This window comes from Heterodontus francisci, chromosome 12 (genome assembly GCF_036365525.1).
Source record: "Heterodontus francisci isolate sHetFra1 chromosome 12, sHetFra1.hap1, whole genome shotgun sequence".
Classification (NCBI taxonomy): Eukaryota; Metazoa; Chordata; class Chondrichthyes; order Heterodontiformes; family Heterodontidae; genus Heterodontus; species Heterodontus francisci.
The window spans coordinates 53,409,779-53,424,975 of NC_090382.1; the positions used below are offsets into that span (position 1 = coordinate 53,409,779).

The following is a 15,197-nucleotide window of genomic DNA, read 5'->3' on the forward strand; positions in this document are numbered from 1 at the left end:
GGGATTGCTAAATGATCTCTTCATAGGAGCAGAGACATGCTGTTTGTACCATTTCTCCCCACAGCTTGTCGTACCTTGGCCCAAAACCTCAAGGTTGCCAAGTGGATAGTGTAGCTTTAACTGTTTAATATTCAAAATTAAAATAAGGCCAAATCACAGTCTCATATTATGATGAAAAGCTTATATACAGCCTTATGATGATGGAAATCATGGGGGAAACGGAAAGGGGGGGGGAAAAAAATGGTGGAATCAGCAGGGATATCTGTTCTGCCTCGAAATGTGCTCCTCTGGTCATCTGTAAAAAATGTCCACAACTTTGACTCTCTCAGTATTTCATCTCTCTGCAAACAACAAAGTCAAACCAGGAGGATTTGGAGAAAATGGGCTGAATTTTGAAAACTTGTCACCGATCTCAGCAGTGAGCATCAAAAAAGGCATGGCGCACGTGCAACTTGTGCACAGTGGCTCATTTACATGGAGGGGGCGGAATGCCTGCTCCTGATGACACAGATGGGGTGGCCGCCACGGGAATGGCGTCTGCGCCACCGTGCAGGCACCGGTGCCATTTTAAAAGGGCTTCAAGCCCTTCAGTGACATTTGAATTTTTACAAGGTCCCAGTCTCCGGGAAATAAAAATAAATTTTTAATACAACTTTGAATACTGTTCCCCCCACCCCATCACAATGAGTGATTTATGTTTAAATTGCTATCTCCCCCCAGAAAAAAAATATTCATATCCCGAACTCGGCCCCCGAACTTTATTCCCTTGACCCTCAATCCCTTCCCACCATCCTCAAAACCAATAGCGTTCGTTTTTGCCACTTCCCCGCCATGAAAATTTCACTCCTCCCCCCCCCTCCCCACCAGTGTCACGTCTCGGATCTCCGTTTGGAGATTCCGAAGGCACAGGAGTTCTGACAACCAGCTGGTGTATCGGCATGGGACGGCCAACAGGACAAGGTAAGTGCTTATGCATTTATTTAAATATTTAAATGACTGCTCCACTGCCGAGTGACGGACAGAGTTGGTGGGGGGGCGCCCCTAGGCCTCACCCCTGCCAGTAAATGTGGAGGGGCCAATTATGGGCTTCTCCCGGTAGTATTTCCCAAGCACACCCCCGCACTCCCCCCCCCACCACGACCCCTGACGTCGGGGGGCTTATAAAATTCAATAACTTGTCAATAAGCAAGTGAAAAATGCTGCTACTAACTACCTGCATTGCATTAAAAGTCTGAAACTGGAAATTTTCGCACGGTATATTTTCACTTGTAACTGAACAATTTGCAACAAGAATTTAAACTCCAAGAATGAAAAAAATAAAATGGAGTGATATGTTCATGATCAGTTTTGGTGGTAAATGTATAGAAATTTGCTGTAATAAAAATTATTTATTTATGCTACAAATAGATCACGTTACATAATTAAAAGTTTATAATCACAACGGGCTACTTTAGTGTGCAGATCACTTACGTTCAAAAGCATAGCTTTGTTGAAATGGATAGATGTTAAAAAATAAAAATAAAAACTCAACTGGAACTGTAAAAGATACTAATTGATACTTTGTTTTCTGTCCCCTTCTGTCAAACAATTTGACCTCAAGTTACATAAAAAGCTAAAATAAATTCTATAATAAAAATGGATTGACTATTTTGAAACCATAAATACCCTCACTTTGTCAGTGCTTCACTTTTAACAAAGATATTTACTAAAAGGATCAATATTTCTCAATTATCTTCACAAATCCAATAATTGAGTTTATCTAGAATGTTTGGAAGGCAGAGGAGGGAACTTTTTAAATACATACACCTGCAATTCTAATAAAAACATTTCAATTTTAAAGTCACTATCTTAAAGAATATGAAAATTTTCAACTGCCATAAGTGCAGTTATAATCATTATAGCAATGATAGTAATGGAGCAATGATAATTACTTCATCTGAACTCATTTTACTGTCCAATAAAAATTATGCAAGATTATGGCTATATAGTCATATAGTCAGCTTTTGTATCAACCCCTTTCTCATCAGTTTATATGCTGTGTACTAGCATTTTGAGTCTATTATCTTGAGCAATGGATAAACTGATTGATTAACCAGCTTGGCACTTCCACATTGTTTTTCAAAGAAAATATTTAAATGAAATTATTGAGCAGCTTAGTATTCTTTCATAAAGTCTATCATTAGTGCAGAGCTAATTACTGTTCAAGGCACATTGCGTAAAGAATAATGCAACTGCAAACTGAACTACAGCATCCTTTGTTAGGTTTATACACATCATAAAAAATTTTAGATTTTTAAACTAAGAACATAACAGAAATGAGAGGAAAACTTTCAACTAAAAATAATGTATTCATACTTCTACAATTTTCTAAAACGTAAATAATTTACAAGCTATCACTGTGACACACACACACCATAAATCATTGGCCATGTTATTATTGAGTATATTGAGTTACCATCTCTTCAAGTTAACCTGGAGGAATGAGCTAGTCAGTACTAAAGAACTAAGCTTTTTATGATGGATATATCTGTTCGTGCTTGGATCTTGATAGAATGAATTTGCTACAGTATTTAAATATTGTATTTAAATTTCTGTTTTCATTTATATGAAGTTCACTTTCACTATGTTATCATGAATTTCCAAAGTGACAAGATGCGTGTTGAAAGGTCACAGACCCGAAAAGTTAACTCTGCATCTCTCTCCACAGATGCTGCCTGACCTGTTAGGCATTTTCAGGGCTTTCTGTTTTTATTTCGGACTTTCAGCATCTGCAGTATTTTGCTTTTATTAACAGATGCATGTTCCTCTTTGTTTTATTAAAAATAAACAAAATAAATTGCTGGTGCAGTCATTCCACTGGTGAGGATCAGTAAAACTTTGAATTGCTAAAGCATCATTCAGACTAGAAGGTGCAGTGCTTGATTCCTGGTCTGTTGTGCCAAGCTATTGGATCTCTGCCAGCACAATAGTTTGGCCTGAACATTCTTAGGCTAGGGAGGCGATGTAACATCAAATCAGTCAGGTTTCCTTCACTTGAATGCTTTACAGCCAGATGAGTGTGTGACTATCTACTGGAAATATGATCAGGATGAGCTTTGATTTGTTCCACAGTGAATATCAAGCAGATATTCAAGATTTACATGAAGAATGGCTACAAGGGGGAGAGGATGCTCATGGAAATATACCCCACCAATACTCGGCACCTTTTTCTTTGGGGGCGGGGAATGAAAAGAACAGAAGAGAAACGTAGAAGTAAAGAACCTCAATAAATTGCAAATTTATATATTCAAATGCATTTCTATTTTTAAAGAATTAAAAAGGGATTAATATCTCCAGAATGGCTGCTGTATTTGATCTATGCCAGCACAGACTCCACAGTATATGTTTCTTTGTCTTAGGGAGCTTGACCCAATTTCCAATCAGGGATTTGAAGGTGCGGGAGTGCCGGCCGCCCTGGCAGGCCCTCAAGATCGCAGGTACGTCTATGTTAATTCATTCATTTTATTGATTTGAATATTTGAATTGTAGTCCTGTCGACGAGCAGCTGTGGGGGGGGTGGGGGGGGGGGGGTGGTCCCGCCAAGGAGCCTCACTGCCACTGGGAGAATCGAGCCGAGCCCTCCCAGCCTTGAGCTCCATGACAGGCCTCATCCGGAGACATCTTCAGGCCCCCCCTAGCCTAGGAATGTTAATGCATGATACATAGATGTATTACTTTTGTTACCACACCATACCCAGATGTACTTGATTAAAATAGTAAAACTGAGTTCCCCTAAAAACTACATAAAATTGAAATTAGATATTCTGCTCCTGTCAAACATTTCAGGGATGATAAAAGGTAAGTAGTTAAAAAGTAAACTACAATTTAATCAGTACTCCACCTTTAACTAGCTGAAATAGGCAGATCTATTTATTGTATAAAAAAAAAATCCTTTTATGATGCAACACCTTTTGCAAAACCCACTCAACTCAAATAGCCTCCAGAAAAATATTTATAAGAAACTGTTCAAAAATTAAACTTCTCCAAAAATAAGGACCGGATCTGTTCTCCCCCAGGCATCAGGTTCCATGGCGGGGGGAGGTGCCTGAAGATGTCTCTGGATGAGGCCTGCCACAGACCTCAACGCCAGGAGGGCCTGGCCCGATCCTCCTGACAGCGGCGAGGCTCCGTGGCAGTCCCCCAGCTGCTGGGCGACGGGACCAAAATTAAAATATTCAAATCAATAAAATGAATGAATTAACATACGATCTCGAGGCCCTGCTGCAGCAGCCAGTGCTGCCATGCCTTCAACTCCCCATCCGGGGAAAGGTGGTGCCACACCTGTGCAGTTTGTGGGGTAAAGGTCAGATGTTAAAAGTGTTTTGTGGGAGGGGGTGGTGAAGGGCAAATAGTTAATGTAATTTTTGTTGGGAGGTGGGAAAAGGGTGTTAGAAATTTATTTATTTAATTTTGGGAGCTCTGTCTTTAAAAATTTAAATTAGGTAGCAGGGCTGGCTGCCTTTTAAAAATGGCACCGGCGCCTGCACACAGGCAGCTGACGCCATTGCCAGTGACGGACAGCCTGTCCCCCTCTACTTGACAGGGGGGGGGGGGGGGGGGGGGGGGGCTGCCCCGGCTATTTAAATGAGCCGCCGCACTTAAGACCATGGCGGCTCTTTGGTGTGTGGCCCGTACAGGCGGGCTGCCATTTTGTGAGCTTGCCACGGACTCCAAAATCCAGCCCCAAGTGTTTAAGAACCAGTAGCTTCTCCCTAAAAAATGAACTCCAAATGAAGTTAATTTAAACAAATACTATTAATGATGTTGCTTATAAACCTCTACATGTTCTAATCCCATCTCATGTAAGCACCATGATTAGAAATGTACAGAAACACATGTATAAAACATTCTACAGATCCATATAAAATAATCAAGTTAAAATTCTCAAATGATTTCAGTTTGCTTTGAAACCTGTTCAAGTTTCTCAAGCCAACAATGCTGAATAGTTTTCGTGTATTTGGTCACAGTGGAACATTAACACAGGCTGTTTGCTTCATAGTCACCATTCTTTTGGTGTACGTTTGAAGCAAACATGACAGCATCATGAACACTGTAAAATACTAATGTGTGAATGTTACCATTTTCAAAATAGCCTCCTTTGCGAAGACTATCAATAACTGAGGCATTGCAATTTGAGAGAAGAATCGGTATTCCAATCTGTTTGAAATCTTTAAAGACTTCCTTCACTGTAGCTATACCTGCAGTATCCAAGAATTGAACAACTGAGCAATCAATAATAACAGTATGGAATTCAAAATCTTGCTTGGAGAGCTGCATCGTAACCTCAGTCTTCACGGAAGGAGAAGAATTTACTGTCACTTTAAGTTTCAATTCCTGAATCATTTTCCTTTCTGCTTTTCTCTTTGCTACGATTACTTGAGTGGGATTAACTCCTGTGTGTTTATAGAGGGATGTCTTGAAGAACTCTTTATTTGCATAGTACAATGGAGCCTCAAATCTAAATATTTTGATACCAGGCAAATTTTGAAGATTTTTATATCTTCTCAAGTCTTCATAAATTTCAGTCCCTTCCAAGCGGCCAAGCATAGTGGCTCTTGGCACTTGTGTTCGCACAATGACACAGATCACAGAAAAGCTAACCCCGATCAATAGTCCTAATTCTGTGCTGATTAAGGCAGACGATATCATTGTAACAAACCATACGACAGTGTCCACTTTGCTCACTTTCCACATTCTGGGTAACTCAATAAACTTTCTTAAAGCACCCCTGAGATTTACAATAGTTATAACACCCAAGACACATTTCTGAAGTGAGTAGAAAAGAGGTGCAATCACAAGGAGTACAAGGAGAAGCACTAAACCAGTCACTATACTTGATAATTGTGTCTTGCAACCAGTGGACTCTTTCACAAGGGTTTTTGCAAGAGCTGCACTGGTTGTAAAGCAATGAAAAAATGCCGGAATAATGTTACAGGTACCAATGGCAAACATTTCTTGATTGGCTCTCACTGTATATCCATGCTTTTTGGCAAACATTTCTGAAAGAGAAACTGTAATTGCAAAGCCAATGATAGAAATTGGAAGAGCATCTGCAGCAATTCGCGGTATCATGCTCCAGTCTGGGGAGGTGGGAGCCATAAATCCGGTGGGAATGTTTCCAGCAACAGCAGAATTAAACTTGGCACTCAATTGTCCATAATGAGAGATCAAGGTAGCAAGCACTACAACCAGAAGCTCACCTGGAATTGGTGCTTTCAACTTGGATTTATAACATTCATTTATTTCTTTTAAAGGGACTAGTAGCAGAAGGCACAGTACACTGGTTACTAAATCACAGATATTAGTGTGATGGATATTTTTAAAGATGTACACCCAGGTTTGCACAAGTGAACCAGGACCATGGGCACGTGGAATGCTGAGCCCAAGAAGGTACTTAACTTGTGAAGTGAGTATGGTGAACGATGCTCCGGTGGCAAATCCACTAAGTAAGGAATCAGACAGGTACACCGATATAAAGCCCACTTGGAAGATGCCCATGGCCACCTGGAAACACAGTTTTAAAAAACATAATTGTCAATAACATAGTTCAGAGAGTTAGAAATAGTTATGGGTTCCTATGTTCACACGATAGTTGACATTTAACCCCTTTATTATGCACACATTACATTCTCCAAGTGTCTAAACATAGCACTACTGAAATAAATAAATCGAGCGTCATATTTTGTTTAAAGGTCATTATTGAAGTGCACAAATGAAAAACAAGTAGACACTGGAAATGGAGCAAAAACAGAAAATACTGTAAATGTTCAGAAGTCAGCTAATACCTGTAAGAGCAGATGAGTTGGCATTTCAGGTGGGTACCATTTATCACAACACATTGGCCTGAATTTTATTAGCGTTCCGCACTTTGAACTCGGCGGCCTTCCGACATGGAAGTGCCGCCAAGGAGCCCCCACAATATTAAGTGCGGGGGCTCATTTAAATGGAGGGGGCGGAGAAGCTGTCCCCGATGATGTAGACGAGGCAGCCACCGCATCCCCAGCAACAGTGTCCGCCGCCACTGCGCAGGCGCCATTTTTAAAAGGCTTCAAGCCCTTAGAAGTCATTTTACACTTTAAAAAGGTACAGTATTGAGGAATTTTTTATGAATGCATAATAAAGATATGGAGGCCCTTCCCAACCACCACCCACCCCACCCCCACGGTCATTTAATTGGCCCTTATTGACAAAACTGACTTGATTCCCTACCCGAACTTCTCCCCTGCCCCCCCCACAACAACCTTCTAAGGTTTGGCTCTAGCCCCTTCTCACCATTCCCCCAGCTAATTAAAATAGTCTTCCATGCTCCCCCACCCCTCCCACTCTGAAAATTTAATTCCTCCCCGCTCCCCACCAGATTCTCACCTTGGAACTCCATACAGAGTTCCGCAGGCACGCGAAGTATGAACGGCGGCCATAAAACCAGTGTGGGATGGCCGCCGCGTACAGATTTACACATTATTGTTTTGAATTTAAATATTTGGATGAAAGGCCCGCTGTCATGCGGCCCGGGGGGGGGGGGGGTTGGCGGGGGCGCACCGAGGTCGCCCCACCGCCAGTAATATGCAGTGGGCCCTTGACGACTGGGGTCAAGGCAGGCCTCTCCCGCAGAATTATACCGGCCCCCTGCCTCCTTTTGTGGCACAGAGGGGCTGGTAAAATTCAGCCCATTGAAGTGCATTGGTCTTCTAAAGATAGCCAAAGAAAATGTGATCTTTCTGAAGCAATAATGTATTAAAATTTCCCTGAAACATGGAATTGTGGCTATAATTGGGATTACTAGCCAAGCTCTTTGTTTGATTGTAAAAGTAAGAATGTAGAGTTCACTCTAAACAGTGTTAGTTTTGTCCAGCATCAGAACAGTACAATGACAATGACTGCCTATGCCAAGGCAGTTTTTATTGTGCTCAGCTTATCTTGAACTGAGCTTGAAGGTCATATAAGACAATAATGTCCTGGTGGCATTTTCTCCAAATCCAGAGGTAGATTTATTTAAAGAAAACAATGAGTCGAATTGTTGGCAAACAACTTTTTGGGTGTCCTGCAAATGTCTTTTAGGAAAGGAAACCTGCCATCCTGACCCAATTTGGCCTATATGTGACTCCAGTCCCACACGAACATGGTTGACTCTCAAGTCCCCTATGAAGTGGCCTAGCAAGGCAAACAGTTGTATCAAAACCCTGGCAACTAGGAACAAGCCATATATGCTGGCCTTGTCAACAATGCTGACATCCCGAAACTGGATTTTAAAGTATAGCACACAACTAGAATTTGTTAAGTTTAAAACCAGAAACCAGCAAAACTAGAGATTGAGATTTATTATCCATGGCTCAGTTGGTAACATTCTCGGCTCTGAGCCACAAGGTTCAGGATTCAAGTCCCACTCCAGGAATTGAGCACAAAATTCAAGGTTGACACTCCAGTGTAGTACTGAGGAGCCGTCTTTTGATGAGATGTTAAAATTCGGCCCTGCTTGCTTTCTCAGGTGGACCTAAATGATTCCACTACTTCAAAGAGCAGGAGATTTAGCCCCAGGGTGCTGGTTAATATTTATCCCTCAATCAACATCACAAAAAACAGATTATCTGGTCATTATCACATTTCTGTTTGTGGGAGTTTGCTAAGTGTCAATTGGCTGTCATGTTTCCTAGATTACAAAAGTGACTACAATTCAAAAAGTACTTCATTGGCTGTAATGTGCTTTGAGATGTCTGGTGACTGTGAAAAGTGCTATATAAATGCAAGTCTTTCTTTCTTTCTTACAAGGTGGCAGATATGTGGAAAGATACTCCTAGTAAAAGCTTTTAATGTTGTTTCAATTAACTTCTAGAAAAACAACTGGGCAAATGAAATTAGGAATAGAATTTAAAAGGTTAAAGTTGTGAGAATAAGTATAAACAAAGATAATCAAATACCGAGGTCTCCCTTGGCACCCAGGAGATGACATCTGTGGAAAGCAGGATAAATAACGGATGCAGGGGGATGGATAGATGTTTCAAATTTTGCTTGGACAGGATGCAATGGACAGTTTATGAATTTATTTAATTTTCTACAGGAAAGATCTAGAGCTCATGACAAGCTAGACTGCAGAGAGTCTGGAAGGAATGGGCTTGAGAGAAAATAATGCAGGAGTCAAGGGCAGTTTCTTAGAGCGGGTAGTGGGGCCTCACATGATTCTTTTTTGGAATCACTTCTGTTCATTGTCTACATCAATGATTTGGAAAAAGAGCCGAGGGAGTTGTGTCCAAATTTGTAGTTGAGACTAAAATAGGAGCCATATTAAACAAGTAAAGGAAGCTGCAAGGAGATATTGACAGTTTGCGGAATGGGCAAAAGAAATGGCAGATTGAATTCAAGATCAGTAAACATGAGGTGATAACTTTGCTTAAAATAAATGTAACACATACTTTGAATGGGGGAAGGCTGGGTGATGTGAAAGAGCAGAGGGATTTGGGGGGGGGGGGGGGTGTTCAGGTTCATAAAGACATTAGAAAGCAGCAGCACAAGTGGTCACTACCATTAAACCTAGTAGCAGACTGAGTTTAATGGTAAGTTGTATAGAATATGAAAGTTGAGAATGCTGAATATATATTAAATCATAGTAAGACCACAGTTGCAGTACTGTGTGCACTTTTAAATGGATGCTGGGGCAATAGAGAGGGTGCCATGTAGATTCAAAGGGCTGCTGCCTGGTCTGAGGAAATATAAATACAAAGAAAGACTTGAAAAGTTAGAAATAAAATGCTGGAAACACTCAGCACGTCTGGTAGCATCTGTGCAGAGGCCAGTGACCTTTCATCAGAGTGATAATTGGGGCTGTAGATTACAATGCAATTTCATAGAGGTGTTTAAAACTATGGCTGGATCAGACAGAACAGATATAAACCGACTTCGAGTGGTTGAAGGGGAACAAGGGGGCATTGATGCAAGATTAAATGTAAAAGATTTAGGGGAGAAACTTAGAGGTTGCAGGGATGCACTACCAAAGTTAGTGATTGAAACATAGATCATGTCAACCTGTAAAAATAAGTTGAAAGCAAAAGGTAAATGGGGTATGGGAACAGGGTTGTCACATGGGATCAAGAATATTGCTCGTGTCGAGGATCAACACCAATATAAACAGATTGAGTTGAAAGGTCCATTTCCATGTTGTAATTTCAAGGTAATTCCGAGCTGTCAGCTCTGTACCCTCTCTCAATTGCTAAGAGCACCAAAAATCCACCAGTGAACGAATCCCCATTTTGCACTCCCTAGTTCAGTCAAATCTCAGTTTCCCTCTCCACAGTGATACCAGACCAAAAGATCTGCCCAGGTTCCCAAACTGAAGCTCCTTTGCCCAGTGATACCAAAGCCCAGGAGCATTTCCCAGTTCCAAAATGTACGACAACCCCAGTGCAGCTAAATCCCACTTCCCCCTAGCCAGCAATAAACAACAGATATCAAACCCCACGTTGTTCATTTTGCTGTGCATACTACGCACTAAAACCAGTAAGAGATAAAAATTAAACGCAGACTAGATATATTTGAACACTATAAATGAACAGCTTTTTAAAGAATAAAAGGACAGGACCATGGAATATGGTGCAAAGAATGACATAATAAAAAAGGGAATTTGACTTATTGAGACACTGAAAAGCAGTGACCCTGATGTTATGTCGACGTGGCATAATCATCCCTCCTGTTATAAAACAGAATATCTGCTGACTTGTCAGTAATATTACGGGTGATCTGCTAGTCGATAATTAAAAAGTTTTCCATTATGTTCAGCTTTAATTCCTAGAGGCATTTTAATTACAACTCTAAAACCATATAGGTTATGCATTTTACTGTTGCAGGTTTTTTCCTATTAAAAATGTTTGAGTTGCTAGATCTTCTCGGAAATTGATAAACAGAAGACGGAATGGCATGAGGTAATGTAAGTGAGTAAACACAAGAATATAAGAAATAGGAGCAGGAGTGGAAAATACGGCCCTCGAGCCTACTCCGCTATTCAAGATGATCATGGCTGATCTGTTCTTAACCTCAACTCCACTTTCCTGCTTGTGCCCCATAACCCTTGACTTCCCTATAGTTCAAAAATCTGTCTCCCATCCTTGAATATATTCAATGACCCAGCCTCCACTGCTCTCCAAAGATTAACGACCCTCTTAGTAAAGAAATTCCTCCTCATCTGTCTTAAAGGGGCAACTCCTCATTCTGAAACGGTGTCCCCGAGTTGTAAATTTCCCCACAAGGTGAAACATCCTCTCCGCATGTACCCCATCAAGCCCCTCAGAATCTATGTTTCAATAGGATCACCTCTCACTCTTCTAAACTCCAGTGAATATAGGCCCAACCTGCTCAACCTGTCCTCAGAAAACCCCTTCATCCCAGGTCTCCAATGCAAGTATATCCCTCCTTAAATAAAGGAGACCGCCATGCAGGGCCCCATCTACCAAGAATGAGGCACATTAATTTTGTCATATGAAGATTGATTTTAAATTTGCTGGGAAGAGAAGGCCTGCCAGACTGAGCTGACAAAAATTTGCATACTAACAAACAGTGCTTGTGGAGACAAAATAAACCATTCCTTGACACATTCAACCCAAAATGGATTTTGATCACCAGACAGACAGTGAAGGTGTAAAGAACATTCCAGAGACCGCTAAGGTGATACAATCCACAAAAGGCAGGACTGTTTAAACCAGCTGGTCACATGACTAATTGGCTGGTCCAGGGTTTTTTGAACTAGCCACAGAGTTTTTGAACTCAAAGACTGCTTGTTCCTGGAGTGAGAAGACCTCTCCCGTCTGCTCCCATCTCTTTTTCACAAGCCTCTGGACCCACTGAGGACACATGAACTTCAAGAGAGAAAAGTCTCCTACATCGAAGGTTTAAGAAGAATACTGGGCCCCAACGAAAAGCAAGATCGACCTACAATCAAGAACTTTACAGCAAGCTCAAAGAACAGTAACCAAAACCATCTTCAGATATTGCCTCAAACTTTTCCCATTTTATTTCTTCTGCTCTTTTCTGTCTCTATCTGCATGTATCGTGTACGCATGCTAGCATGGGCACATCACATATCTGTAGGTGTTAACCGAATTAGAGTTTAATAAAGTTCAACCTTTTTTCTTTAAACCTAAGAAAACCTGTTTGGCTAGTTTCTTTGTCTTATAATTAGAAGTTAGTGAACAAGGATTCACTAGGGGGAGCTAAAAAAAAAAAGGTTTGTTTAAAATTAAACCCTGTTACAGTAAGATCAAGTGAAGGCTGAGAGGGAACCCCAGACACCTTTCTCACCTGGTCGTAACAAGACTAAAAGCTGTATTCAGTACTTTAGGTGTGGTGTTGCCAACACCTTGTACAGTTGTAGTAATTCTCCCTTGCAATAAAGGCCAACATTCCATTTGCCTTCCTAATTACATGCTGTACCTGCATGCTAATCTTTTGCATTTCATGTATGCGGACACCCATATTCCTCTGTACCATAGTATTCTGCAGTAACTCGCCATTTAAATAATACTCTGCTTTTCTATTTTTCCTGCCAAAGTGGTCAACCTCAAATTTTCCACAATAAATTTCATCTGCCAAATTTCTGTGCACTCACTTACCCTATCTACAGCCCTTTGCAGACTCTATGGGCTTGATTTTCCAATTGCCTGCAAGGGAGAGCACAGGCACAGGTACACATTGAAGATCGTATTCCTGGAAGACATCACTGGAGCCCAACACCTCCAGAACGCAATGCGATTTTCAAAGAGAGCCGGAGGGTGGGCGTGTCTCCAATTAAGTGGGTGTTGAGCTCATTAAAAAACGGTTTCAGAGGAGCAGTTTAAAATTTTCAATTGGGAGGCACGGGGAAAACGCAGCATCTGGGACACGTCAGGGTGCAGCTGTCTGGAACACAGTGAGGAACTATGAGGGCTAATGGATGCGCTGATCAACAAACTTAAGAGGCAGAGAATAAAGCTCAGCTTCTCAACCAATGGCACAGAGTTGCCATCGCTGGAGTGGAGGGGCTTCTATTTGTGAGCGGTAGGACTTGAGAGGGACGCGAGGTTGCTGGCATCACTTGATCAGCAGAGGAAGCCCTGGTGAATGTACAAGTTGAGGGAGGTAACATGAGAGACGGCTACTCTGACATTGGACAAAGTAGCAAGGAGCTTCAGCAGATGCATCTCCTGGTCAGGAGGCTGCCAGAGGAGCACAGTGGGGAGTTGCAAGGAGAAGAAGATGCTACCCAAGACAGTGGCTATACAGCCAAAGAGCCAGCTACCTGCAAATGACTAAGCGCCAGTGCCATAGGAGGCTACACCTATCTGGACAGTTGGTCTTAGATATCTGCGCTCTGATTTGCAGTGACCTGATGCCTCAAGGCCCCTATGGCAGTCCCCTACTTGGAATTGTCAAGGTCACTGTTGCCCTGAATTTTTATGCCACTGGGTCATTCCAGGGATCAGCTGCAGACCCAAGAGGCATCTCATCAGGCTATCAAGTAAGTTATGGATGCCCTATTCCGGAGGGCAGGGGACTCCATCCATTTTGAGACAGATGGGCCAGCACAGACACAGAGGGCATGGAGCTTTGTTGCTATCAATGGATTGCCTTAAGTCCAGGGGGTCCTGGATTGTATTCACGTAGTCATCATGGCACTGATAGACCAGGCAGCCAAATTCCTGAACGGAGAAGGCTTCCACTCACAATGTCCAGCTGGTCTGTGAGCACAGGAAGTGCATCTTGTAAGTCTACACTCTGTTAATGGGCAGCTATCATGATTCCTTTATCCTTCAAGAGTCCCAGCTGCCACACCTTTCTATGCCAACATCCTGACTGCGTGGGTGGTTACTGGGGGATAAAGGGTTATCCCTTGAGAAAGTGGCTCCTGACACCTGTCCAGTACCCAGAAACGGATGGAGAAGCACTACAATCAGAGCTATGTCCTAACATGACACTGCATTGAACAGACCACTGGCACCTTGAAGATGGCACTTCCATTACCTTGGCCAGTCAGTTGGTGCCATCCAGTACATGCTAGCCAGATGTCTTGTACTATGGTTGCCTGCTGCGCCTTGCACAACATGATTATACAAAGAGCTGGATGACGAGGAGGACCTGAAACGCCACGCTCCCTCGGAGGAGGATGGAGAGGAAGAGGGAACAAAAAAAAAAAAAAAAAGAGAACAAGGGAGGAGCTCCAGAGGGGCGCAGTCATTGGAGGATGACTGCCAAGGCCCTTGCAGGCCTCACTGCAATCAGCAGGCTGGCATAGCTGTCATGCTAATTCAGCAACGTTTCACTTGAGCACCTCTCAGCCCTTATGACAGATGACTCAGTCAATCACCTTCCATCAGAGAGAGAAATCATCCAGCAAACACACATCTGAAGAATCCCTTTGCCACCCAAAACCACTGAGAATTGGGTCTCCACTGCCAACAGTCTCCCAGATCACAGGCCATGACACCACCGCAAACCCAGGCCGCCCACCCAAACTCTATTTTCCCTTTCGACATCAAGCAATAACAACACACAAGTCTGATCGAAAGAGTTAGCAATTGTTATGACAGGGAAAGTTAATGCAAAAACAAATTGAGACAACATCACCCAGATGACCCAAAAAGTGCAACTAACGGCATGGCACCTTGCGTTTCGATCCACTGCTATAAGGTGCTCCCCCTGTGGCTGAGGATGAGGTGGAGGCAACCTGCTCCAACATCAAGAGGTTCTTTATCTTCAAAGGTGTTCAGAGGGCGAGAGAGAGACAGAGGGAAATGTCCCGACTCCATAAAAGAATGCAAAATCTACTCTGGCTGCAGTCGATGGGGATCGAGGTCAAGGAAGACCTCCATGAGGTGAAGAGCCAGCTGGCCTCGCTCCTTTACCACGGAGGCCTCAAAGATCATCCTCCGGTCCAGAGACTGCTCCATTGAGCAGGATGAGATGTGCTCGCTTTAATTCTTCCAAAAATGTACACAGCGAGAGCTCGGTGATCAGCAGCCTGAAGGAAGAGGATGGCTCGGTAATGTCCTCGCAGTCCGACATACCAAGGATCAGCAAATCATTTTATGCTGGGCTGGATGACGTGAAGCCCATGGACAGCAGAGCCTCCCAGTCCTTCCTGTCATCTATCACAGAGGTCTTCGATGACAGCACGAGGAAGAGACTGGACAAGCCGCTAA

General features: G+C 42.6%; 1 protein-coding gene across 1 annotated transcript in view; it reads right to left on the minus strand.

Annotated features, from left to right (window-relative positions):
- Positions 1-4,611: 4,611 nt before the first annotated feature.
- Positions 4,612-15,197, minus strand: part of slc26a2 (solute carrier family 26 member 2) — a 35,915-nt gene continuing 25,329 nt past the window's right edge. The window contains exon 3 of the mRNA XM_068042955.1: positions 4,612-6,543. Within this exon, the coding sequence (XP_067899056.1) occupies positions 5,014-6,543 (1,530 nt within the window). The 3' untranslated portion in view covers positions 4,612-5,013. The remainder of the gene's footprint in view (positions 6,544-15,197) is intronic.